Source organism: Brienomyrus brachyistius, chromosome 2 (assembly GCF_023856365.1).
Source record: "Brienomyrus brachyistius isolate T26 chromosome 2, BBRACH_0.4, whole genome shotgun sequence".
In the NCBI taxonomy this organism is placed as follows: Eukaryota; Metazoa; Chordata; class Actinopteri; order Osteoglossiformes; family Mormyridae; genus Brienomyrus; species Brienomyrus brachyistius.
In genome coordinates, this window is record NC_064534.1 from 20521902 (window position 1) to 20547057 (window position 25156).

The window sequence follows — 25156 nt, forward strand, 5'->3', positions numbered from 1 at the left end:
ATAACTTATAACTGCTTAAATGAACACAGGAAATTTGTAGGCCCTGTTCGGCAAATGGATTGACGTATTGAGCAAGCGCATGCTTTGTAATTTCCTAGTATGCAATTTTTTTTCGATCAGCATAACGTTACAGGCAAAAACCCAGGGCCGTCTCTGTGTATTTGAAAGCTTTTATTGCAATAAAATCATCATATAATCATGATTATAGGACTTCAGTATCGGTGATCTTCTTCGTCTTTTATTTACAATAGGCTACTTTGTTTCTAGGCCTATATAAATTCACGCCATTCGTTTTGGATATATATTTATATTATAGTTATATTTTCGTTTTCACATTTTGTAACAAAACAGACCACAAGTGGTGAGTCGTAGTGATTCAGTCAAAGTCGATATCACCAATATCGTAGGGAAACTATTTTCGGATTCTGTCAGATGTCATACCTGAAGGTGCGTTACTTGTTATCGATAACATACGAATCTTTCAACTGATAGTTTTATTAATACGTAGCACTCGGCTTAAATGTGACCATACAAATATTTTAGGCCTAAATGTCCATCCATCCATTTATCAACCCGTCCATCCTCTAATGTCAGATGCCGGTTATCGACTCGGGACGGTGGTGGTGGTGGTGGTGGTGGTGGGGGGGGGGGGTTGCTGACAATACCTGTCACAGACAAAGTGCACAGAGGCTGCACGAAGCTGGGGTACACCCTTGACGGCATGGCAATCCGTCACATGGTACACACACGCACAAATTAAATTAAATATTGTTCCTCGTAAATACTAAGAAATGTGCTTGCACTGTAATGTTCTGAACAAAATCCCACACATATCACAAGTTAAAATGCACCGAATCCCAAGCTTTGTGGGTTAGTTTGATTACAGTGGGGCAAAGCACCAGCCTGATGACTTTGATAAGAGTTGTGATCTTCGGGAATTCACCTAAGGTAAAAGCATATTAAAGCCCGGTATAAGTCTACGGTTTCTGTATTTATGCGAGTCAAATAATTGTATTTAAAATATCTACAGTACCGCTTTGGAATTACAGCTGAGTCACACATCCCGGTCTCAGATGGACTTCCTCATTTTCCTTTGCTGACAGTGACGCTGGAGACACAAAGTTGAGGCAAAAGAAAAGAGCTTTTGACATCTTGTAGGGGAGGGGATAGCCGTTTAACTTACGGGGGTGTGGAAATGGTTTCTTTTTTTCCAACAAGAAGCCAAGCGGGAACCTTTGGAAAGAAGAAAGGAATTTATTTTCGTAATGTTTGCATGCATCTCACATCTATTCCCATAGTTGTTGATACATAAGGGAAGCTTACGGGAAATGCTACATTAAAAATTTGCTTTGTAGACCCTAACTGATGGACGGTGGTTACTTGGTGGAAAAGAACCTACCGCCAGAACTCGTCAGCAGGATGGACTCTATAGACGGCAGTCAAAACAGGAAAAATTTCAGCGTGACCCATCTTCTGGACCTGGAGGAGGTGTCGGTGATGAGCTGCATGAAGGATCCAGCTGGAGGGATGAAGAGGGTAGGGAAGGGGATTCAGGAACAGTCCGGCGCGAGCAGCGGAAGCGAAGCAGCTCCTCAAGACAGTAAGTGAGTCTCGTTCAGCATGAACTCGGGCTTAGTTGCCAGTACATTCACTGCTTATTTAGTTTATATAAGAGGTTTCGGTGTGTTAAACAAGAACATCAGAGACGACGTTAGTTCACTGCTGCTTCAGTCGCAGATTCTTTTCAATCTCTTTACATTGAAATGTACAAAAAATAATTTCTGATTATATGTGAATATGAAATGTCCCATTCGCGTAATGTTTAGCTAATATTATTAGGCTATTTGTTTTCAGAACTGCCAGAATGTTTTAATGCTCTACAGCGCGGCATTTTAGAGAACAAGTATGTCACTGACAACTAACCTAATCGATTTTGGAAAATCAATAGAAGTGATAACTTGTCGAAACAATAAAACGCAAATGCTAAATATGAGTATATTTTGATTTTAGTTTGTCATTAAATGCGTATATAATAATGGGGTATTAGTAATATTTGATACAGTTATAATTTCTATAAGCATTCACCTCAACCCTGTGGCCTACTGAGAAAGTGGATTTATAGGGTTAGGCCCATATCAAGGTATTACACAATGATTGGAATATTATAAGTTAAATAAAACTCAGCTCCTTCGCATATCGTTAGGAGGCGCACGCCGTGCAGTCTGTTTAGTTCAAAGCTTGTTTTAAATGTTTTGGGCATTTTCCTTTCATTTGAGTTGTAATAGCATGCTGTACAACTACTGTCATGTCACGTAAATGTCAAATGTTATATTTTCAAGAAAGCCTGTTGTAAAAATATTACTTTTTAATATTACGATGAACACAATAACTACAGAATACAAATGGAAAACAAAATGAACAGACGGATGTGTTAATATATGTTTATTGGCATGATTTTTTATCGATTTAGTATTTAATGGCATTTGACATGTCGGCCTATTATTTTTGCACAACACTTATGCATTATTTTCTACACGTTTCTATTATTTATTACAATAACCATTATTTCAGTTCCAAGGCTTCAGTGATAGCAGTTTTCTGAGTATACATTTAGACTAAGAAAACCAACTCTGTCCCACTTTGTCTATGATTATCTTGCAAAAAAAAATGTCTTTCCCAAGTGGGAATAATCGTGGGATTTTTTTTTTCGTCGAATATCATCCCGTATTTTTTTTCCTCTTTTTACGTTGTATGTTAAGAAGTTGAGGCTTCCGATTACAAATATCCACCACTAAATTGTTTCGCGCAATTTTCATTTGCTGATGGTTAGAAGGCATGCATTTATTAAGTAGATATTTTACTCTTAAAGGTGTGTGGGTAAAAACGACGGTGCTGAGTACCAGTTGGCCGTGTCTGGTGTAGGTTCACTTTTGTAAACTGACCTACTTCTTAAAATATAACATCGACACACAGGCCCGTTTATAGGTTTATAGCCCGTTTCCTTCCTATTTATTCTGACAAAACTCACCTAGAACAGACCGCAGTGTCTTAGGTTGGAAGACATATATATTATGGTTAAAATTATGTATAGCCTATGCATACCTTTTCGGATTTGCTATAGACTATTTAGTTAAATTTTGTATGCAAACTTCCATAATATACATTTACTTCTTACTATAATTACATTCAATTTACTCCTATTTAGATTTATTAGCTGATTAACCCCAAACAATGTGAATTCTACACATGTTTAAAACATGTTACTCTTTTCTAAGTGTTCACATTTTCATTCATGGCTGGTTTAGAGTTTCCAAATACCCTTCAACATGGGCTGTTGCTTAAGTTAATATGGTGCCACTTAACCACAAAGCAAACAGCACATGAAACATATTTATGTCAGACTTTAAAGACAAAAAATAAGAACGCTATAGACACAACTTTTATATCTGAAATCCTTACTAATTTGTTTCTAAAAGCCAAAAAATTCATTTGTAATATCATAATAAATGTATCTGGTAATTTAGTAAAGCCATGTTGTCAAAGCTGTTATGATCCGTAAAACTTCCTGATTTAAAATTCCTGACTAGAAAACCTTTGGAATGCCAAAAATCTTTTTATATATATTATACTGCATGCTTAGTGTGTCATGTATACAGTATTTATCAAAGAGGATTCAAATTTACTCACCTACTGTTTTTAGATACATCTCTAGCATTAATAAAAATGTTTTCCCTGTGTCACACGCATTTCCTCTGGATATTGCATCTTCCTTGCATAGCCCAAAGACAAACATTTACGCTAACTGCCATTTATGAATTGCCTGTAGCGTATAATTGCATGTTGTGCCCTGTGTTGGACTAACGTGCCACCCTGGATGTACCCCGGCCTGAGACAGGCTCCAGGCCCCCAGCGACGCTGACCTGTAAAAGCGGTTGGAGGATCAGTAGGCATAATGCAAAAAATTAGCTTATGCACCATATTGCAGTTGCAGAACTGTACTTTGCAGCTTGTGTTGTGGGAAGAAAACACCACAAGGTCATAAAATATAAAATAAAAAACATTAAAGAGACAAAGAGGAAGGGAGAGGAGCAGAAAGAATGAATGGCTGGAGAGTCTGTTGAAAACTTTATACTTTATAAAGAAAACAGACATAAACATAAATATTTTATTGCGCAAACTATTAAATGGTTGTTAAAATGCATTATGAGCCCATGCTGCTGTTACATTTAATTGGACATTACAATATTACATTATAAAAATGCGTTAAATAAAATCAATCTGACTGCATGCCTTATATTCATAAATATATTCATGTATCTCTATCCTAACTTATATTCCTTTATATTCAATGCAAGTCTTCTTATTCAGTGTAACAGTAACATTCCATCAATTTAACCAACAACCAAATGAGAATAGTTGCAGTTAAAAACCCATCTAGGGATAACCTTTACATAAGGAAGAGGGCAATGCTTAAATGGCACAAATTTGAAACTTAAACCTCATAATGCAATTTCACATGCCAAACCCTTGCAACACTTTATAAACCAAGACAAACTATTGAGCATGCCTTAGTAAATCATTCAAGCATTTCAAACTGTATCAATTTCACTTGCATCATTTCCAATTCCTTCTTCAAACACAGCCCTTGCAGGGTTACAACCAATGTTAATTAAACCCAGAACAAACCCTGACGTTTTTCCATTAAATATTAGTTGTGAATAGTACATGATAGGGAAACTGAGCTGAAAAACACAACTGCCTGTTGTTACAGCTTTTTCCGTACTTGTACCCTGTTCCTTAAAGGTCATGCCTTCACTAACATCAAAAATGTAACCCTCAGTGGAGAAGCTTGATTATCCCCAATGAGAGCTGAAAGCCAGCATTTCCTCGTCCGTGTCGACCCTGCAGTAATTCAGCAGGAGTGCAGAAAGCTGCATTAGTTTAGGGTGAAAGGTTACCATCTCGAGTTTTGTGCTGCATATAATAAATCCTTATCAAATACTTTTCCCAGTAGTTCCTGGATGCTGGCCAAGCATGTGATTAATCAAGAATTTTATTAAAATGAGGACTGCTGAAAAAAAACTGTGCACTCTTGCAGTAAAAAAATGATACATCAAATGCACTCATGACTATAGCTAAGTAGTTAATGCATTCAGCAATGCTGCCAATTAATTTGTTTACTGACAGCCTCTCCTGTATTCTGCTGTACTTCTTGGTGACCACGATCTTCATCCACATTTTACAATCCTTCAGTAGCTATACAAGCTTAAGTGACTTTTGTGTCTGGCCATTAGAGTAGACAGTTTATGTTTTAATTCCCACTTGGGATTAAATCTTTTACTTTTGACCATCAGGGAAATTTTATAAACCGAAAGTGAAAGCTATCCATTTCCTTATTAGTCCCATAGAGTGCTATAGCCATGCGTGTAATTCTTGTTTTAAAAAATTTATAATGTGAAACAGGAAAGTGCAGAATTAAATGACAACATGCCAGATTCCTCAGTACCGAGGCCTCATTAATGTATCTTATGCGTTTCACACCCAGTGACAAAGACCATTAAACATTCCAGATCTGTCTTTCATTAGGAGACTTATTAATTAAGTTTCAGTGGGACTGGGGAAATGGGAACTCAGGATGGATGGATGGATGCGCGCATCACAGGTGAAATTCAAATCTTGGAAAATAGCATACTACAGGAGAATAGCCACATGAATTTTACAATTATTATATTGTCTTTAAAATGTAATAAAATTTGAATAGTCCTGATGCAAAATTAACAAATCATAGTTTTCAAGTTGTGAAGTTACTGCTGAAGTTTTATTTGTGTGACATGAAAAACTATCTGCACAATATATAATGGTGCAAATTCTTAAAGATGTTCTTGATTGACAATCACAGAAATGAGTAGGTCCATGCTTTTTCCTACATATTGCTTTCCTTACTGTTTCATCACCTAGTAAATATACAATTTTAGGGGTTCTCAACTGGTTTAACGTCAGGATAATTTCTTTCTTTAAACCACGTACTACGCAACCCACTGAAAATAATCTTGCAATCCACCAGTCGAGAAATACTGTCCTAGAGGGACTGCTGTCAACACGGGAGCCATGCAAGTCTCTCTCTCTCTCTCTCTCTCTCTCTCTCTGTCTCTCTCACTCACTCACTCACTCACACACACTCACACACTCATACACATACACACACATACACACTTCTTTTTCAACATTTTAATGTAATCGGTCAGTCAGCCAAGTCAAATCTCAGTTTTCTTTCACTATTAAGAAAACAATAAAAAGAATTCATCTATGTCAAGCTTATTATTTTTAAAAAATCATAAAGCCATTTATATCAGTAACCCCATTATATCCACTGAGGTGTTGAGTAGCTTATACCATATATAGAAAATGATTTTTAAACCCATTATTTTACAGAGAAAAAACATTTGAACCAATTCTCTTATTCCCATTATTAAATTCCTATGGCTATAGATTTAACTGGATATTTTATGACAACACACTATGACCAGCCAACTACAATTGGAAACAGACTCTTACAATTTATCCCAGAAAAAAAAACACATTTTGTTTCTTAGCTGCGGTCAATGGCTTTTCCCAATATAAAATTTTATACTTGGGTATAACTGCAAACTAATGCAGTCCTCGACTATTTGACAAATGAGTTCATTTCGTCATTGATTCGCTGAATCGTAAACTTCCTGAATCAAATCAACATGCAACATACCGAGTGTCAACATTCAACCTGCGAGATTAATTGTGAAACTTCTTATGTATTACCTAATTAAAATAAGAATAGTTCTGACGACCATGTATTAAATATGAAATTAGTTAAGAAGATGAGTGGAATAAATGTCTATAGTTTTATCATTAGGCCTACATCGGTTTAACTGCATTGCTTGATTATTATTTTTTTGTAGAAAGACGTATGTAATTATACATTTAACTTGTATATTTGTATATCTATATGTGTTTTTATAAAAATTTAAAACTAATTCTAAATGCATTTAAACCTCATGACGACGTGTTCAATTTTCTGAACACACCTGGCAGCATTTACATACCATGTAAAGCCCAGTATGCTTGATAATTACAAGAGCGACAAATCAAAATGCTGAGGCCAGAATCTGTCAGATGATTAACTTTCCCTTTATCGCACATAAATTCAATAATTTTTTTTTTCATCTATTTTAGCATATCGACTTGATGGTTAAACTGAAACCGATAATTAGCAAATTCTTGCAAAGTAGCTTGTCGACAATTTCTCCATAGATGGTGAAGTAAATCCGTCCACCTGTCTGCGACGCACATTAACGCTGGCTGCACGTGAGAGTACGCGAAGCATTGGGATAAGATATGCTTCAAAATACTTCAGTGTGCACCTATTGCAGAAAAAAACACCCAGAAGGGTATCCTGCCCTGTGCATTAGAGGTAACCCTGCAAATAAGCACTCCTCAATAATAATAATAATAATAATAATAACAATAACAGAACGCACACGTGAGTCGGTATTTCTGCTGTTCTTGCACAGTTTTTAATTGCGCACAGCAGTAGACCTCTCAGCATCTACGTATATTAAGCGGACATGAAGCACTCACACGGTTACGATAGCTGCTTTCTTGTTATTTCATGTATGCTCAGCGCGCACCTCTCCCCTTAAACTGTCGTGCTGTGCGCACCGCTGCATGGAGCGCAGGCTGTGACCGAGGCAGGCGCCAGAATCTCACACAGAACCAGATGTGCGGAGGCGCCGTCCAGTCAGTGCTGGAGTGAGAAGTCCCACTGCTCTCACACGCAAGGAAACTCCTGTCTGCACCGTGACCGGCTTCGTTGAACAAACATCTGACTTGTGACAGCCCGCAGGCCTAATTACATGTATATTAACAACAAATTGGCATAGCATTAGTGTACACTTTAGGTCTATTTACGAGCTCACTGTTAGTGAATTTATTTAATGAACGACGCTGCTTATCCTAATTACAATTGTATAACCAAGACTTATACTTATTTGGGTAAGACCATCAGAGGTTAAAGAAACTTATAAATATGAAGGTGCTTATATACGTATAGGGTGGTAAAATCAGGAAAAATCAAACATTTCCTATTACATATATTTCTTGTTTAAAAACTAAGATTAATTAATTACCTATGTAGTATTTGTGCCTTTTCAATGTTGACTAACTATTTAAAGCAGTCCTTTGGTAAAAGCGAAAGTTGCGAACGAATAGCCCACAGCAATGGTATTAGGTTCATTCGGCATCAAAGCACGCGCGATGAAGCAAAGCAAATGAACACAAAACTTTCCCTTGGTTTACTTAACATGCCACCATCTGAGATGAACAAAAGACGTTTCTGTTCCTCTAAGTGTTTGGAGAGAAAACTTTTATATGCTTAAGAGTCCACATTCTTCTTTTTTGATCTTATGTCCAACAAATGTATTACCATGCATTACTGACCAAAAAAAAAACTTGATGGTAAACACCCATAAAATCCTTTTAATATTTATAATAAAGTAGATTGACTCATCTATCCCATTGCAGTTTGTGATGATCAGTTTCAGATCTCAGCACACCACAAAGATTTACATGAGAAGAATGTTCACTGGGGAGTGTATGAAGTTGCCAACTGCTTGTGCGATATTTTCTCCTCAAATATTACATAAAATTTTGTCTGAAAATGACCAAGAGGAATATTTTGTACCTGTGGCTGAAAAAAAAATGCCTGGGGTCCTCCTGCACATGAAATTTTAACAACAACCTGCCAAATGATTTATAAAGGCAGCAGTGTGTTTCATGGAAGTTTCATGGAGTCAGGATCGCTCGACCCAGCCTAGGGTGCCAAAGCCAACACAGCCAAACAATTTCAGTTGCACATGGTGTGCACCATCTCAGACAAAATGAAACCTGTCTTGCTCATGCCCCTTAGACTGTTCGTGCCTTCTGCGATGCCAGCGGTGAAGATTGCCCAGCGCTCCACTTTTGCTTCGATCGGCCCTGCGTGCAGAGAGGTGTAAAGGTGTTCCCCTAATGGTGTGATTGTGTACGAGGGTGCCATGCGATGGTTTCGCATCCTTTCCTGGCCGGACCCCTGCCTTGTGCTCTGTGCCACCTGGGGAAAACTCCAGACCTGCCCCTACACACCCATGTACTAGTTAAGCTTTGGAAGACGGATGGATTGTGGCATGGTGCTGAAGATAGGGCTCACAGATGCAGATGAACGTTTTTATGTGACTATAGTGAGGCAAAGGAGAATGAATGAACATTTTTATTGACAGATGGTGCCGGGCCTTTTGATTTTCACGCAACCCCCAATTATATGTGCACATATGACGCAGTTTGCACCATGATCACATACATATCAGACAAAGACCAGATTAAGTCTTAAGCTCTAAGCACTCTCCCAAATCCGGGTGAAATGCTTAAGATGAACCTGTCATTCTGCTCCCACTTCAGGTTACAGTTTACTTTTCTTTATTGTTACTGTATGTTCATTCGAGGGAGACGGAGGGAACAGACGAAACACTAAATAAAACACAACCGCTCTGTTTTCACAGATCCACTTTTCCCACGTACTTTATCTGGGAAATAAATGGCTAAATTATGCCATTTTTATTTATAATCTCTGGAAGAAATTGTTATTTATTAATATAACATATTCTTCAGTCTGTATTCACATAGCACCTCCTAATTGCTAGAGATACTCTTCATTCTGGGTAGACTCCCAGCTTCGACTTTGTAAGTTTAGCACCTACCCAGGCTTTGTGTCCCTGTGAGCTTCCCCTAGATGCTCGTACTTTCTCCCACAGCCTTGCCAAGTCATTCCAGTGAGCTGGTATCTCTAAATCCCTTGTGCGCCCCCAGCTGTGCTGGACCAGCGACCCACATAGGGTGTCCTCCCCTGCCTCGTTCCCTGTACCTCCAGGCTCACCCAGACCCAGTACGGGATAAACAATCATGGAAAATAAATTAATTTTAACTTCTGAGTTTTATTTATGTGTTTGTTTGTATGTTTGTTTGCCCGGTGTTGACTTTATGGTGTCATTAATAGATGATTTGTAAATTCAGCCTATACATTCTAGAATGGAAAGAATGTTTGGTCTCAGTTAGCTGTTGTCCCATTTATAGAAAATACAGTGGTAACTTTTGCTGAGCTTGAGATCCTTTGTAGATACACTTAAATTGCTTTCTTGTTGTTTTATTTTCCATTTTTTAATCAAATGCCCTATATCTCACCCATAAATTCTGGAATAGGCTCCAGACCCCCATGACCCTACATATGACCCATACCCTACATAAGTGGGTATAGATGATGGATGGATGGATGTTGTTTCATGCTGCAAATGAAATCATTTGTTTGCGAGCATCTGCCCTGCATAGAATATTCCACTTAGAAGTGAGGGTAATTCCAGGCCTCATAGATCAGGAGGGGTGCTGGTTTTCTTCCCAGTTGAGCTCTTTAATTAACCACACTTGGGTGAAAGGGTGATTGACAATGTCTGTTGACATCGGCCCATGTGCGGTACACTCCCTGTCATTTCCACAGTCGACGTCGTTCCACTCTGTAGACCACGTGCCAACAATCTAGTGGAGGTGTTGGAAGGTTTTCCATACACTGACATTAAGTACAGCGCTAATGAAATTCATCAGACTTCTCTGAGAGTCCAACTGCCACTGTTAACAAGGCACAACTTAGATTTTTACAGAAATCATTGTGTCAGCAAGTCCACAAGTCCAACATGGAATAGATATTTGAACCCACAAGAGTTAAGCAGTGAGATACAATAACAGCATTTAATAGGAAAAGTAATAGTTTGTTTCCACATGGTCGGTGTATATTAATGCCTTTTTTAAAAATAACTGTATCTGTACTAATGACAGCTATAAATGACCCCTCACTGCTCAGTGGAGAAGCAATATGGATGGAAGTGACAAACTTTGGAAAATCTGGGCCATCTCATATGACTATTTGAGGCTGGCCAGACCTGCATCGTGAAAGCTTGTGGTAAAATAGGAATTCTGCAATGATTCCCATCACAATGGGACGTCAACAGAGAATCTATCTGGTGGTTAGGTTTGAGCTGCTTCCCAGCTGTTTGTTAATGACATTCAAAATGCAGAGGAAACCAGGGAACAGAATATTCTCTCTGTACTAAATGGATATTCAGAAGAGACCTGAAAAGTATTTGTAAGGTGAAAGACTTTCGCTGGGTTTCTCCGTGGAAGGCGAAGAGAACAGAAAAGACTTTAATAGGCGTTTGTGTGAGGAAACCTTGAACTCATCATAAAGCAGGAGTACTCAAATGGTGGACCACACGACCAAACACCCCCCTCCTGCCCCCTTTGGCTTTGTGTGGTTGATGAAATTTGGACCTTGGGGAAAAATAATTGAGTATCCCTGCTATAGAGCCTAGAGTCTTCAGTTTAATTTGTTACCACTGCACTTGAAAAATCACATGCCACAGGATGCAAATGTCAAACTTGACATACTGTGTGGTGGATTTTCAGACAACTGGACAATGTAACAGTACAGTGGACTCTCTATGATTAAAAATATATATTTAATAAATCTCATGTGAGGTACACTATCAAAGTTGTGTTTTTCCAGTATAATGTATTTCATGTAAGTTGTTCAAAGGTCATCCTTTATTTTCCAATATGCGAATCAGTACAGATGAGACACATTATAAGTATAAATTCTACTAAATAATTTACATAGTAGTATTCCTATTTTAAGAATGCTATCTCATTTTGATAATGAAACATGATTTTAAGTCAGGTTAATTTAATTAAAAAATTTCTGGAATGTCCCACAACTCTGACCAGGATGGGTGGACGGATGGATGGATTTCCCGGAATGGAAATCTTGTGTGATTAAGTCATCCGAGGCTCTCAGACTTTTAGGACTGGTCAAAACCTGTTTTGCTTCCTTCAGAATTATCAGAGTGTTTCATAAGCACCAGACATATCCCACACTCTTAATAGTTACTACAGTCACAGATTTTTATGATAATATGTCCATTTTGAATATTGATTGTCACATGAATGGATGAAAATGAACATTTCTGGTCACTGTAGACAGCTAACCTAGTTGTTTTATATCCACCCATGCCCAAGTTCCCCTGACCAATTCCTCCCTGGCTCCTTCCATTGCCCTGCCAACCTCGGGACAAATATTTTGATGCTTGAGTAATTTTTTCAATAGCCAAGACACATCCAAAAGTCACACATCATAAAGCTTTCAGATAGATGCCAAGAGTAATTAGGTCTGCTTTCATGCATTTCACCAGTATGATCTGGGCACCGTGCCAAGGGCATGAAGTAATTCAGAGGAGTACCGAGCCATGGGCCTCTGACCGCCCATCTGACATGACTTCACAGTCCACTCGGAGCGTACAAGTGCAAATGGGTTTTGGCGAGAGCTAGCATACTTTAGATGGTTCTCCACCTTGGTTGTCAAAAGCAAGCACACAAGCTTCCCTGGAAGCCAGAATATGATGCATATGCAGCCCACATGAGGGAAACTAGCAAACAACTCGAGTTGCTTTCTTAATGGTGGCTGACTTTAACCTTTTTATGGCTCCAGTCAATATGAAAAGAATATTAATTGTAATTGTGTCATTATATGCTGGGTGAATGCTGCACACATGTTTAGCTGATTTTTAAAGTACTACAGCCTCTGTTGCAAAATGCCAAGAGTTTTAACAGGAGTGCATGTTCATGGATGGTGTGGAAAAAGAAATCTTTTATATAAAATAATAAGAATAGATTTTCTGGGTGTCTTCTCTGAGGCCTCATTCAAAGATACAGAAGACACATAGATATTCAACATGTATTTATTTTAATGTTTAATTATTTATGCTGTAACTGCTTTGGATGGATGGATGGATGGATGGATGGATTTATTGAGGTAAACATGAAACAATACGCCCACAGTTTCTTAGTAGTGTTGTTATTGTAGTAGATGCATGACATATTAATGTAACATCAAAACATGTGCTTTCTATAAACCTGGAATACATCTTTGTGTTGCAAATTTACTTATGACTGACTTGGAGCCACTGTTACTGTGGTCTCTGATATGCGTGATATCACTCGACTTTCTAAATGAAAATACTGGAGTGACACTCAAATACAGAAGATCACGTTCACGTGGACCTTGAAGGTTTCAGCTGAACGTCTTCTGAGCCTCACCTTCTCCCCTGTCCAGCTGATGGTCACAGGTCTGGACCAAACCAAGCAAAGAGGAAGAGAAAGCAGAGGCGCAGTCGGACCACCTTCAACAGCGGCCAGCTGCAGGCGCTGGAGCGAGTCTTCGAGCGCACGCACTACCCCGACGCCTTCGTGCGGGAAGATCTTGCCCGGCGGGTCAACCTGAGCGAAGCACGAGTCCAGGTGCGAGACTCCTATGCAAGGGGTTTTAGTCAAACATATAACGATCCAAAGCCATGGCGTAAACGTCCCCATCAAACCCAGTACAAAGTGATCCACAGTAGGGCGAATTCTACATCTTGGATATTGGTTGTCAGAGGGCATCAGTAAATAGTAAATAAGAGGGGATTTTCCCCTGGTCACAATCCCTTGCTTGTGCTCCGTAGGTGTGGTTCCAAAACAGACGTGCGAAATTCCGACGGAACGAGAGGGCTGTGCTGGCCAGCCGCTCCAGCAGCCTGCTGAAGTCCTACAACCAGGACATGGTCATTGAGCAGCCAGTAGCTCCACGGCCTGCCCCCCTTGGGTCAGACTACATGTCCTGGCCATCCGCCACACCCCACAGGTAACAGGCATTCCTAGTTTGCTGTAGCTGAACAGCATGGAACTCCTGAAAAGATCTAACAAGTGGCGGTAGGTCTGTGGAGAAAGCATTGGAACTAAAAGTGGAAAACAAAAATTCATAGTTTGTCATGTGGCAGAAAACAGATATATAACGATTCATATTCTCCAAATTACATTAATCTGGATGCCTGTTTACAAGTTAATTGAGTCCACCCAGACAAGTTTATTAATCTTAAAGTGACAATAAGAGACTGTGCCTTTTTAATTTTACCCAAAGTAAACAACTGTGTCATAGCCTCTTTCTCCTTCGGGTGACAGCTAAATATTCTTTGTAGTTTGTGGGAACAGAAGAAGGAATTTATATAAGTAAATGCTGGTTAGGGAATAAATGACCCGCTTTGTCAGATCCCAAGACTCCCGTGTTTTTCTCCTTCAGCTCGGCCCCCACATGTAGCTCCTCAAACTCGCCCACGGTCAGACAAGGAGTCGACATGGCGAGCAGCATCGCCAGCCTACGGCTGAAGGCTAAGGAGTACAGCCTGCATCAGAGCCAGGTTCCCACCGCGAACTGATTACGACATCCATAGCCTGTCCTTGTGCACCCAATCCAGGGGCAGGCTAATCAAGAAAAGCAGGAGATTAGCACATATGCTACATATCGAAGAGATTCTGAACAACGCCTCTAGCTTGTTTGGCTCCATCTGTAGCTAAAACAAGCCTCTCTGTAGCATACAGGCGGCTTCCAGGGTGCTCACACCTTGGAAGGACGAGAAGAGCGAAGTTCAACATGTGACTGAAATCTTTAACTCCTTTCTCATTTTATATGGAAACTACTGTCTATTAGATACGCTGTCAAAGGTTTGTTTATTTTAGCACTCTTTAAAGATGTCTCGCATTCTTCTTAAATGTATAAAGTACACAGCTGGAATTGCCGTCGAGTGAAGTCCTCTTGAAAAGACACACCAATCAAATCATAGGAACCCAATGGTGACAAGTGTCGAAACGCTCTTGGACCCAGTGCATGTCTCTACAATTGGAAGCAGGTTGGTCCAGACAGAAACAAAGGAAACATTGTGTATGGTGCAGCTCCATGGGGGAGTGATTGATTTCATACTTCAGGAACAATTTCCAAAATACTCCTGAAGCAACAAGCTTTTTTTTCTTCCTAGGGCAAGAGATGTGGGGCTGGTTTACAGACTGGGTCAGTCTGCTTAAAAATTCAGTTCATGGTTTATATGACTTGTGATCTGGTCATCACTTTGTTCTACATCAGAATTTCTATGTGCCAGATTGAATCTGCTTTTTGAGTTGCACCTCCACATACTGTAAGGGTCACAGGACTAATATTCAATTCATACATTGTGTGGATTTACTGATGCCAAAGTGTGTCAGTCATTTCCAGAGTTGGGTAATTCAGGTCCAGAGAGTAAAAGTCCAGAGCAAGATTTTGTTTCAACCAACCAGTTGAGCATATAGAGTCACAGTCACAGGGTAGGTTGAAACAAAATCGCAGTCTAGACTTTTACTCTCTGGACCTGAATTACCCAACTCTGGTCATTTCAATTAGGAAACTGGGGTGACTTTGTGAGTGTGATGTGGTTCTGGAGGGTTACTTAGCTAAGGAAAGGGGGCATACGGAAACATCTGAAGGGGCATGTGATGCCTCTGAAGAAGGGACTTTGAAGGGAGCCGGGAAGTTACCCAGACGACAGCTGCCTCCCCTCCCAGCCACTTCTGGGAAATTCATCTTTTCCAGGTCAAGCTTGCCAGCATGGAGTCTCTGATTTCTATAAATGTAAATGAAGCGAGGCAGCCGGGGGTGTTGGGAAGGGGCAGCGTGAAGGTCACTTTCCCTTCTCTACAAGTATTGGGGCAGACATCTGACACATATTACCCCTGCCCCTGGTCTCTTTGCCACCAACTGAAGGACTGATTAGCAAATCCCCAAAGATTCCAGGACACTGTGAGAGGTTTCCCAGCACCATCAAAGGCCAAGGTCATAGAGCTCCATGTCATTTTACTGTAGATTATGGGGCTGATATGCATACACAACTTAGTTTGCCTTCGCCACTGAAAACAGGTCTCCGGCTGGTGGAAATGAAGTCCAGCGCGTACTCTAATGCGAAAATAAAATATTAAGCATGGAATGGGATCTTGAGAAAGTTGCCGACAACTAGAGAAATTACCTCATCGTCATCTCATGCCTTATTTCACATTCTGCTCACCAAAATCACAGCAGCCAAAAGTAGCAAAACACCCAGAGATCTTACTGCAGTTCAGCTTATACCTCATGTACCATGGAGCTAGTGCAGTATTCATTTACAACAGAACTGCTTCCCAGATGGTCCTTACACAATATGGCCTCACAAGTAATCATCTCAGTTTGCCTTCTCCCCCCACCCTCCCCCCCCCCCCCCCCCCCACTAACAGTTTTCCACAGGGATCAGAATCTGTGCGTGTAAGATTTGGAGGGAAGGCAACTAAGTTTTAATGGAAATTACTCTGGTCTGTCCTGTCTGCACTAAAACAATAGCAGAACACTATGTTCTTACACTACATGCAAAAACCCTCACCGTGGCAACAAGATTCACAAGTGTCCTGAGACGACCTCCGAAGTTAGACTACATACATATTCACATGTGAGGAATAAATTGAAAATGCTCCATTATGTAACTGCAATCTAGGCACTGGTAAATCTCAAGCAACTATCACTCATCGGTCTCCAAACAACGGACTGGGAAAACCCTGTGTAAGGAAAGGAAAAGCTAAAGATATATTTACAAAATTATGATCACAGTGGTCAGTCTGTCAGCATCCCCCCCGTAACCACAAAGGGACATTCTACCAGCCATGCCTATTCTTGAGAACGGAGCTCAGTGTAGCAGTGTTGTTGACAGTGCACAGATATTGTGTGAACTGTGAGTGAAGTTATTGTTTTATTATCAGATTTTTAGTTTGCAAAACTATTTTTAAAAGAATTTCATAATGGCATAACTTAACTATCTTGGAATATAATATACCCACTGAATGAACAAATAGCGTACATCAAGGCACGTGCCATCCACTTACATAAATATATTCTGTGCTTCCTGCATATACTGAACCCTCATGTAAAATAAATAATAAAATAGTGCATACATGTGATTTCCTCAGATGGAAAACATAAAGCAACAAATTACAAGTCACTTTTTCCCACTGAGCTGTGTAAGGGTGACACAGTCCCAGGCAAAAGGTACAAACTAAAGCCAAGTAGGAGAAACCAGCAGGTGCCCTCTACTCACGTCCAGTAAGAGCAACGTGTGGCTGTTTCAAAGGTACGGAGGCGTCATAGCGAGATCCTCGGATTGTCATAAATAAAACATGATGGTACTGCAACACAGAGGTAAGAAATTTGTCTTTCCCATGTTAAGATCATTTGCATCTAAAAATACACAAGGTCCCCACTCTCCAAATGATTCAGGACATCAGGTACAAACAAGGTCAACCTAGGGCTACGAGAATGATTCCTGGTCTCAGAGGAATGTCTTACTGTATGAGGAGAGGTTAGCTGAGTTGAATCTGTTCAGCCTCGAGCAAAGGAGACTAAGGGGGTACATGATCCAGGTATATAAGATTCTAACAGGTCTGGATGCTGTTCAGCTAAATGGCTACTTCAATATTAGTTTAAATACTAAAACCCGTAGCCATAGGTGGAAATTAGCGGGAGAACATTAAACTGACTTTGAGAAGACACTTCTGTACACAGCGTGTATTTAGAGTATGGAATAGTCTTCCTGTTCAAGTAGTGCAAGCTAAAACCCTGGGTTCCTTTAAATCAGAGCTAGATTAGATTTTAACAACTCTGAGCTATTAGTTAAGTTCTCCCCAAATGAGCTTGATGGGCCGAATAGCCTCCTCTCATTTGTAAATTTCTTATGTTCTTATGTTAACATAAGACATTGTCTGCTTTTACTCAAGCATTTAGTAAGTGGTATATATAATTAAGATTTTATTTTTATTCATCTGCCATGAATTTTACTGGAAAATAATTTAAGCTGTACATTTCACTGACGTCTTTGTGACTTCCACTACCTGAAAATTGTGGAAATTGAGGGAGTTTTACATTATGAATCCACTGTAATAGAAAACATCGGCTTTGGGACACTGAGCTATGCCCTGGATTCCTTTATTACTTTATGGGTAATTGATTTTACAACGTTGTTCAAGTAAACATTTATGACACATGGTACATGGATGACATGATGGTGACAGCATCACTAAAGTTGACACCCAGTTATCCAGTCAGATGTGGAAACGGAAAATAGACAGTGATAGGAAAGAAGAATCTGATGCAGACAAGCAAAAAACACCTTACTGTCACAGTCATTTCTATGTTTATTAAAAGCATAACATCCATCTACAAATAATACAATGCTAACCATTCCAGTAAAGATATTACAAACATATAAGTTAATTCGGCCAAACAAATTGTCCTTATCACCATACATGAGAGTTGTTGCAATAGGAGCTACTACAAATTTGATTTTTGGGAATCTTCTCCACTAGGTGGCAATGCAGAGTTTTTCTGGGTCACTTGTGAAAGTTCTTTATGTACAGCAATCTTTTTCATCCCTACAAGTAACACTGAGATTAATTTGCTCTAAATTATACACTAAAAGCTCCTCAAATTGATAGATCGTGCTCTGTATTTACCAACAAATACTTCATAAACATGCTATTGTTAAGATGTATTTTTCTTTTTTCAGTTATTTTAAGATATCCTGTAAATTCTCATTAAAGCTGATTTACCGTTAGAACCAGGCAATTTCATAAAGTGCATTTTTAAAATAAAACGGCATTTACAATCTCAGTAGTGTGTCTTAGAGGGAAGTGTAGATATGTGTGCAGTATAACCTTAACTTACATATCAACTTATGTATTGTTAACATAATTAAAACCTTAAAATAGGTTATTTGACATGACATCATTACCCTCCAAGGGTGTCTTACAGAAAGCAGCTTCAGGTGCCATGTTTTGTGAGAGCATTGTTGAATACTATCAAACAGCAGATCTGAGAACTTTTGGTACGCCAGACCGTTCAGGAGGCTTAAGCTTTAGGAGGCTTAAGCTTTACATGCATGTTGCTCATAGCAGCAGAAAATATGACTCGTAGCAAACAGTATCTGCTCCCCTGGCCTGTGCTGACTTGGCTTCAAACAGACTGTTTATTTATTCGTGAGCTCTGCCTGCCAGACTCTTGGGCATATGGTGTACTGATGCTCACCAAGAGTACAACCCCCAGTGCCCTCTTCCACTCTGCTGTACGTCTGTGCTGGAAAGGATGAAATCCTGCAAGGGAAACACATCAATTCCAAAAGAAAAGAAAAGCTTCCTGGGACCAGCTGCACCTGCAGGCCTATAATAGGATGCAATAAGGTCCCACAATGCATTGCGGCTCTCATGGGTCATCCCTGCTTCCACTTGACACAGAAACGTTTACTGTTGGCTCCTTTAGGATAGAGCTCTGTAGGAGGGTATCTCTTTCCCCAGGTTTAAACTGACTCAGATTATTGCCAATAATAACTTCATTAGGACTGGTAGTTATACATTACCTATATCATATTTGTACTCACTGCCATATAGTTTTCAGAATTTCTTCCAGAAAGACTTGGTTCCCTAATGCCCCCAGTGCTAACTAAATATTAAATAATTATTTTCAAATAAATTTGCCAAACAACAGGTTTTTAAAAGATAAATCTGGTGATTTAGGTAGCATACATTAAATAGGTATCCATACCAGACTTATGGCCTTTTCTTTAATTCAAGAATTAATGTATTAATAATGTAATAATTAAGCCAATAATAATGTTTAATAATAATAATGTCATGTGGAATTAAGATAACTTTATCTTAAATATAGGATGGTCAAACAGGTGAAGTGAAAGCGATTAGTTGTCATTGTTGACATACTACAGCAAAATGCATTCTTTGCATTTAACATATATGTGACATAGCTAGGGGCAGTTAAAGTAACACCTCAGAAGATCCTCAGGGATTCAAACCAGCAATCTTTTGATTATAAAGACACAGCCCTAACCATTACACTACCACAGTCAAAGCCAATGGGAACCTACACATGAGAATATATAATAATATATGTGACAACCATAGGGAAATTTTTAAATACTACTAAGCACTACTTTCATCTTCAAAACTGTGTGAAAGCCATGGCCATTTAAAAAAATATTATTTGAAAATCATTTTTTTACTGTATATCACAGCACCATCCAGTGGCTGATTGGGGCCAATGCTTGCAGAGCTTCCAGTATAATTAAAAGTCCCACACTACACATCATATTTTGTACTGAAAGGTGGCATTATGCTATTGATGGGGATTTGAATCCGGCCCTTACTCCGTTTCTGAAGTTTGCATGTTCTCGTGTTGTGCGAAATCCTCGTCCAGTTAGGGAGTCATGCAGTCAGGCTGCCAAAAGTATGTGTACCCTGCGACAGGCTACGCATTCTATAGGAAAACTTGCTAAGAACTGTTGGAAAAAGCCACTGCCGTCTTAAAAACGAGAGTTCAGTGGGAAATATTCGGTCGTTCCTGAAATACTTATATTTTAAATTTAAAATAAAATTGGGAAAATTGTCTTGCAAACTCCTCAGTTTACTATCGTGGAGCCTGGGACGTGAAGCGGTGTGTAATCTCGCGGTATTATGTGGGATACTAACATTTCCCATAAGCCCTCGTTCTTCCTCTTTACCCTAGACAAGATGGTGAGTGTTAGTAGATTCAATGGAGAGAACAGTTCGTTTTGTATCTTTAAACATCTTATATTTCCAGTTACAGTTTTGACGCAAAAAAATGTGCCATGTTTAACACAACAATCTGACGATTTAAAACGCAAAATTAACTGGATTTTGTAGCAGAATTATATTAAACGATATACCAGGAAGAATGTAGCAGGCTAGCAATTCATTTCAGTTCATTGGAAACATTCTAGCTTAATACAGTGATATGTAAACACGGTAATTTCCGTACTATCATTCCGTTTGTTTTCTTCTTGTTAAATATAACTAACATAAATGTAAATGTTATTCATCCCTATTCCCTGGATTTAATTTTTCTCGGTTAGTGCTACGAGTTGCGTAGATTTTGTTAAGAGTAACAAAAGTCGCAGTACAAGGCGCTGTGGCGTTTTTTAGGGACCACAGTCAGATAACTGAATGCAATTTTTCGAACAGACGAAAGGAAAGAAGGCTAAGGGGAAGAAGGTGGCCCCTGCCCCGTCCGTGGCGAGGAAGACGGAGGCCAAGAAAGTGGTCAATCCCCTGTTTGAAAAGAGGCCCAAGAACTTTGGCATCGGTGAGTGACACCTCGCTTCTTCACAGAAACTGACTCTGCATTAACCCATCAGTCCGCCCGATATGGATGTTGGCGCGTTCTTCATCAGTAAATCAGTTCTACTGCAATAATAGCGTCGTTAGATGTGTGGTTAAAGACTAAGAGGCTTTACACACGGATCCCACTATTCCTTTGAAATCTAGCGACTCCTCTCCTCAGGGCAGGACATTCAGCCAAAGCGTGACCTGACCCGCTTTGTGAAATGGCCCCGTTACATCCGTCTTCAGCGCCAACGAGCCATCCTTTACAAGCGCCTGAAAGTGCCTCCATCGATCAACCAGTTCACCCAGGCCCTGGATCGGCAGACAGGTATGAAATGACTGTTATACGTTTAAAGGAAGGCTGCTTTCAGGATTGCACAGGTTGAGCAGTTTTGAAATGTCCTGTTAATTGGCATATGTTCCTGATTCAGTTTATATAGTCTACAATCATACAATTGAAGTGTGCAGTCTGCTCATTTTATGAGGCATGGGTACTGCTGCAGAGAACTGAACGAGTAAAGCTGTGGTGATGGACACTGAATCCTAAACTTTGCTGCCCTGGATTGACAGATTTTGCTTTCTCAAAGGCAAGATGATGGTAGTTGCATTCCAACCAGAGGCATCAAATTAGTAGAGCTGTCAGGAAATTGCAGATGTGATTTAGGTCCTGAAAAAAAGTTACTAGTAAACAGTCTATGATATAAATTGAAATGTTTTTACTGACCATAATACAGTACCTGGGTGGGTAGTCCTGTATTCAGTGCTTCAGTTCAGTGTAGTCAGGGATATGTAATTCGCAGGAATGGTTGAAGCGGGTTGTGCAAATGATGTGAGAGAATATTTGCAATCTGAGCTCCAGTGCTGACACATTTCCACCAAGATCGCTGATGCACCCCGTCTTTATATAAGCCTGCTTCCATACACAGCCATGGACAGTTGTATGCATGTTTGTGTGTGTGCGTGCATGCACTGTGGTTCTAAGACAAGGTGTGTCTCCACCGCTGCATTTCAGCCACGCAGCTCTTCAAGCTGGCCCACAAATACAGGCCGGAAACCAAGCAGGAGAAGAAGAAGAGATTACTGGCTCGTGCAGAGCAGAAGGCTGGCGGAAAGGGAGACACACCCACCAAGAGGCCCCCGGTCCTCAGAGCAGGTGCGGCAAGCATGCACATCGGGAGCCTTTCCTTTGCTGGCCTTTGTAAGGCATGTGTGTACAGAACTGCTGCTTAAAACTGAATCATATTTGCAGTGCTATTGCTTCAATTTCGTAATACTGTAAGCCCGAATGCAGATTTTTATCTTGTGAATGGACTCTGGGGCTGTTCATTGAGAATGTTCTGTAAAATTTGCTGCTCTTTTGAATGCTTTGTAGGCGTGAACACGGTCACCACTTTGGTGGAGAGTAAGAAGGCTCAACTGGTTGCCATTGCCCATGATGTAGATCCTATCGAGGTAGGGCCTGCTACTGTGTGTGTACCATATTTATTTCAGCAGCATGCCATTTCACTGTTTCATTCTTTGTTACGAGAGCAGGAAAATAAAAACCTGTTCGGAGCAGCCTGCACCACTCTCTCTGATACTGTTTTCAGTGTGAGGTTGACTGGGATTCTTACTCCTCTGCAGCTGGTGGTGTTCCTGCCGGCACTCTGCCGCAAGATGGGTGTCCCTTACTGCATCGTTAAAGGCAAGGCCCGGCTCGGGCGCCTGGTCCACAGAAAGACCTGCACCTCCGTTGCCTTCACACAGATTAACCCGTGAGTCACAACTGGCCTCCCCGTCCTGATCCCTGGTCATAGAGTGAAGGTGACTGAATAGGTCATGTACCGAAGGAATTGCAGGTGAAGATTGGTGGTTAAGTTAGTGGGTTTGCATCCATCTGCAATGGAGTGAATAATTTTCTTCAGGGTTTTTTGAACAAAAAAGATTTACTACCATCTGGGACTTGAACACACCAGTGGAATAATGTTTGCCAGATGTGTGCAGTAAATCTTAAGGTTTAACAAGTTTTCTCAATCTGCTGTTGTCTGCCAGGTGTTATTTTTAGATCAGCATGGGTCAAATTAACAACCACATTTCAGTCTTTGACATTTGATCATATCTGTAAATATTGCTGGACACAACCTTTCACATTGTGCCTGCTGAAGCTGGCTCTGGGACACCTTATGCACATATAGAACTATATTATCAGGGGTGGGACCTAGGATTTTATGTTACTAGCCAGCTGGGATATCTCAGTAAAAAAATGCACTACCCCAGATAAATATTCATTAGCCCACAATGTACAGTATAATTTTCAAATGGAGAGCAACTAAAGGTCAGTCATCCAACTTTCCAAAAATTTGATTCTCACATGTTTTTTAAATGTATATTGGGATGCTTTGGTAATGCATTAAGTCTAGTTATTTTTTTTCTTTAGTTTTTTTTTTGGTCAAGCTTGCCAAAGTCTCTACTAATTCTTTCCTCTGGAAAATGGAGAATTATGGCTGTCAAATGATTTAATATTTTTTAAACTGCAATTAACGGCATAGTCATGTTGTAATACCATCCAAAAAATTATAGCCTGTATATTCAGTGTAGAAATTCTAAACACTAAAGTGTCAAAATGAAAACAATGAAACCAGATAAATATAAAATTATGCCTATATCAGCTTCTCCAAGAGGCACTAACTGAATGTTTTAGCTACAGATTCTGTGTTTCTGTGCAACATCTGCCCAGAAGCTGTTGCATTGTCTACAACCAAGAAGAAATACCATCGGTCTCTAAAAAAATCTATGCTCATATTATTCTCCTGCTTGGTATAAAAATACTGCATGTTACCCCAATCATTGAAATAATTATGCAGTACGGCATATCGTATGACATGAAATAACCAGGTATTTTAATCTTTATACTGTGATTGCGTACTTGAGTATCAGTTATGTCAATCCCTGGTTATAAGGAGAACATGATTATACTTCTGTTGTGATTTAACAAGCTGATGATGGCCCTTAATGTGAAGATTTTTTTTGTTGAGAATTTGTCAACTGTCTTTTTGGATATGTCTGTAATTTTATATTCTCGTTTAACAGTGAAGACAAGGGGGCCCTAGCTAAGCTGGTGGAAGCCATCAAGACCAACTACAATGACAGATATGAGGAAGTGAGTCATTATTTTTGGTGTCTAAATTTAGAAATAAAACAACTGTCTCTGTATGGTTTCAACCAGTAATACTACTCCAGTAATACTACTACTGATTTTAAATTCAGTCATGTTGATTATGTTCTGAGCAGTGACATCAGAGTAAACAAGCTATACTCCTTTGTTAAATTTTCATTGCCATGCGCTTGTTTGGTGTGAACAGGAATGCTGACATCTTGTTTTTCCTCCTTCCTGTTTAAAAAAGATTCGTCGTCACTGGGGTGGTGGGATCATGGGACCCAAGTCTACTGCCCGCATTACCAAGCTGGAAAAGGCGAAAGCAAAGGAACTGGCCACCAAACTTGGCTGAATCTGAAATGCTTGCAGTGTGTCCCTTTTGTGTATATAGAAATAAAATCCGCCTTGTTCAGAATTTTTCTATCGTCAAGCATGTTCCGAAAGTAACAACTAAACTACTAAAATATTCTTAAAATTTGATATAAATTTATATATGGTTATATGAGCCCTCTGTATACGCACAGGGCTTTATCAGGATAGTAAACTTTTTATATATTATGGTACTTGATTAGCCATATTACTAACTTGGAATAGACAAACTGACAAGCACGTGTAGCCATACTTTCAGAGTGATTTTTAAATTTCCTATTCAGTTTGTAAAGGGCTCTTCTCCAAAGTGGCATTCTTTGGGAGCTTTTCCACCATACCAAGTAGCGCACTTTTGGTACAGTACTTTCCCTTTTCCATTGAGTACAAGTTCCAGTACCAAAAGTGCCAAACCAGCTGGAGTACTTTGGTACTTCAGAAACTTCAGGGTGGGATTTGAAACACTTCCTTTGTCAACTGGTCATGCTAATAGCCTGT

The 25156-nt window shown here is 39.7% G+C and overlaps 2 protein-coding genes and 1 non-coding gene across 3 annotated transcripts; all 3 read left to right on the forward strand.

The window, feature by feature from the left end:
* The first annotated feature begins 1220 nt into the window (after positions 1–1220).
* On the forward strand, positions 1221–15950 carry LOC125726495 (paired mesoderm homeobox protein 2-like). The gene is made up of 4 exons (XM_049002865.1): positions 1221–1600; positions 13223–13407; positions 13611–13789; positions 14225–15950. Exons 1-4 carry the CDS (start codon positions 1366–1368, stop codon positions 14358–14360), a joined length of 735 nt encoding a protein of 244 aa, XP_048858822.1. The 5' UTR covers positions 1221–1365; the 3' UTR covers positions 14361–15950.
* A 4573-nt stretch (positions 15951–20523) lies between these two features.
* Positions 20524–24707, forward strand: LOC125723066 (60S ribosomal protein L7a-like). The gene is made up of 8 exons (XM_048999509.1): positions 20524–20547; positions 21016–21136; positions 21335–21484; positions 22169–22309; positions 22529–22608; positions 22780–22910; positions 24226–24295; positions 24540–24707. The coding sequence occupies exons 1-8, from the start codon at positions 20545–20547 to the stop codon at positions 24642–24644; spliced, it is 801 nt and encodes a 266-aa protein (XP_048855466.1). The 5' UTR covers positions 20524–20544; the 3' UTR covers positions 24645–24707.
* Positions 21976–22048, forward strand: LOC125732346 (small nucleolar RNA SNORD24). The gene has a single exon (XR_007391727.1). It is a non-coding gene; the product is annotated as a small nucleolar RNA SNORD24 (small nucleolar RNA).
* Positions 24708–25156: the final 449 nt, after the last annotated feature.

Excerpts from the sequence above, each read along its gene's own strand:
- LOC125726495 (XM_049002865.1), top strand. The coding sequence starts at position 1,366 with ATGGACGGTGGTTACTTGGTGGAAAAGAACCTACCGCCAGAACTCGTC. Across the intron at positions 13,408-13,610 it reads TGAGCGAAGCACGAGTCCAG|GTGTGGTTCCAAAACAGACG; the intron begins GTGCGAGACTCC and ends TGTGCTCCGTAG. Across the intron at positions 13,790-14,224 it reads CCATCCGCCACACCCCACAG|CTCGGCCCCCACATGTAGCT; the intron begins GTAACAGGCATT and ends TTTCTCCTTCAG.
- LOC125723066 (XM_048999509.1), top strand. Across the intron at positions 22,609-22,779 it reads ATGATGTAGATCCTATCGAG|CTGGTGGTGTTCCTGCCGGC; the intron begins GTAGGGCCTGCT and ends ACTCCTCTGCAG. Across the intron at positions 22,911-24,225 it reads GCCTTCACACAGATTAACCC|TGAAGACAAGGGGGCCCTAG; the intron begins GTGAGTCACAAC and ends CTCGTTTAACAG.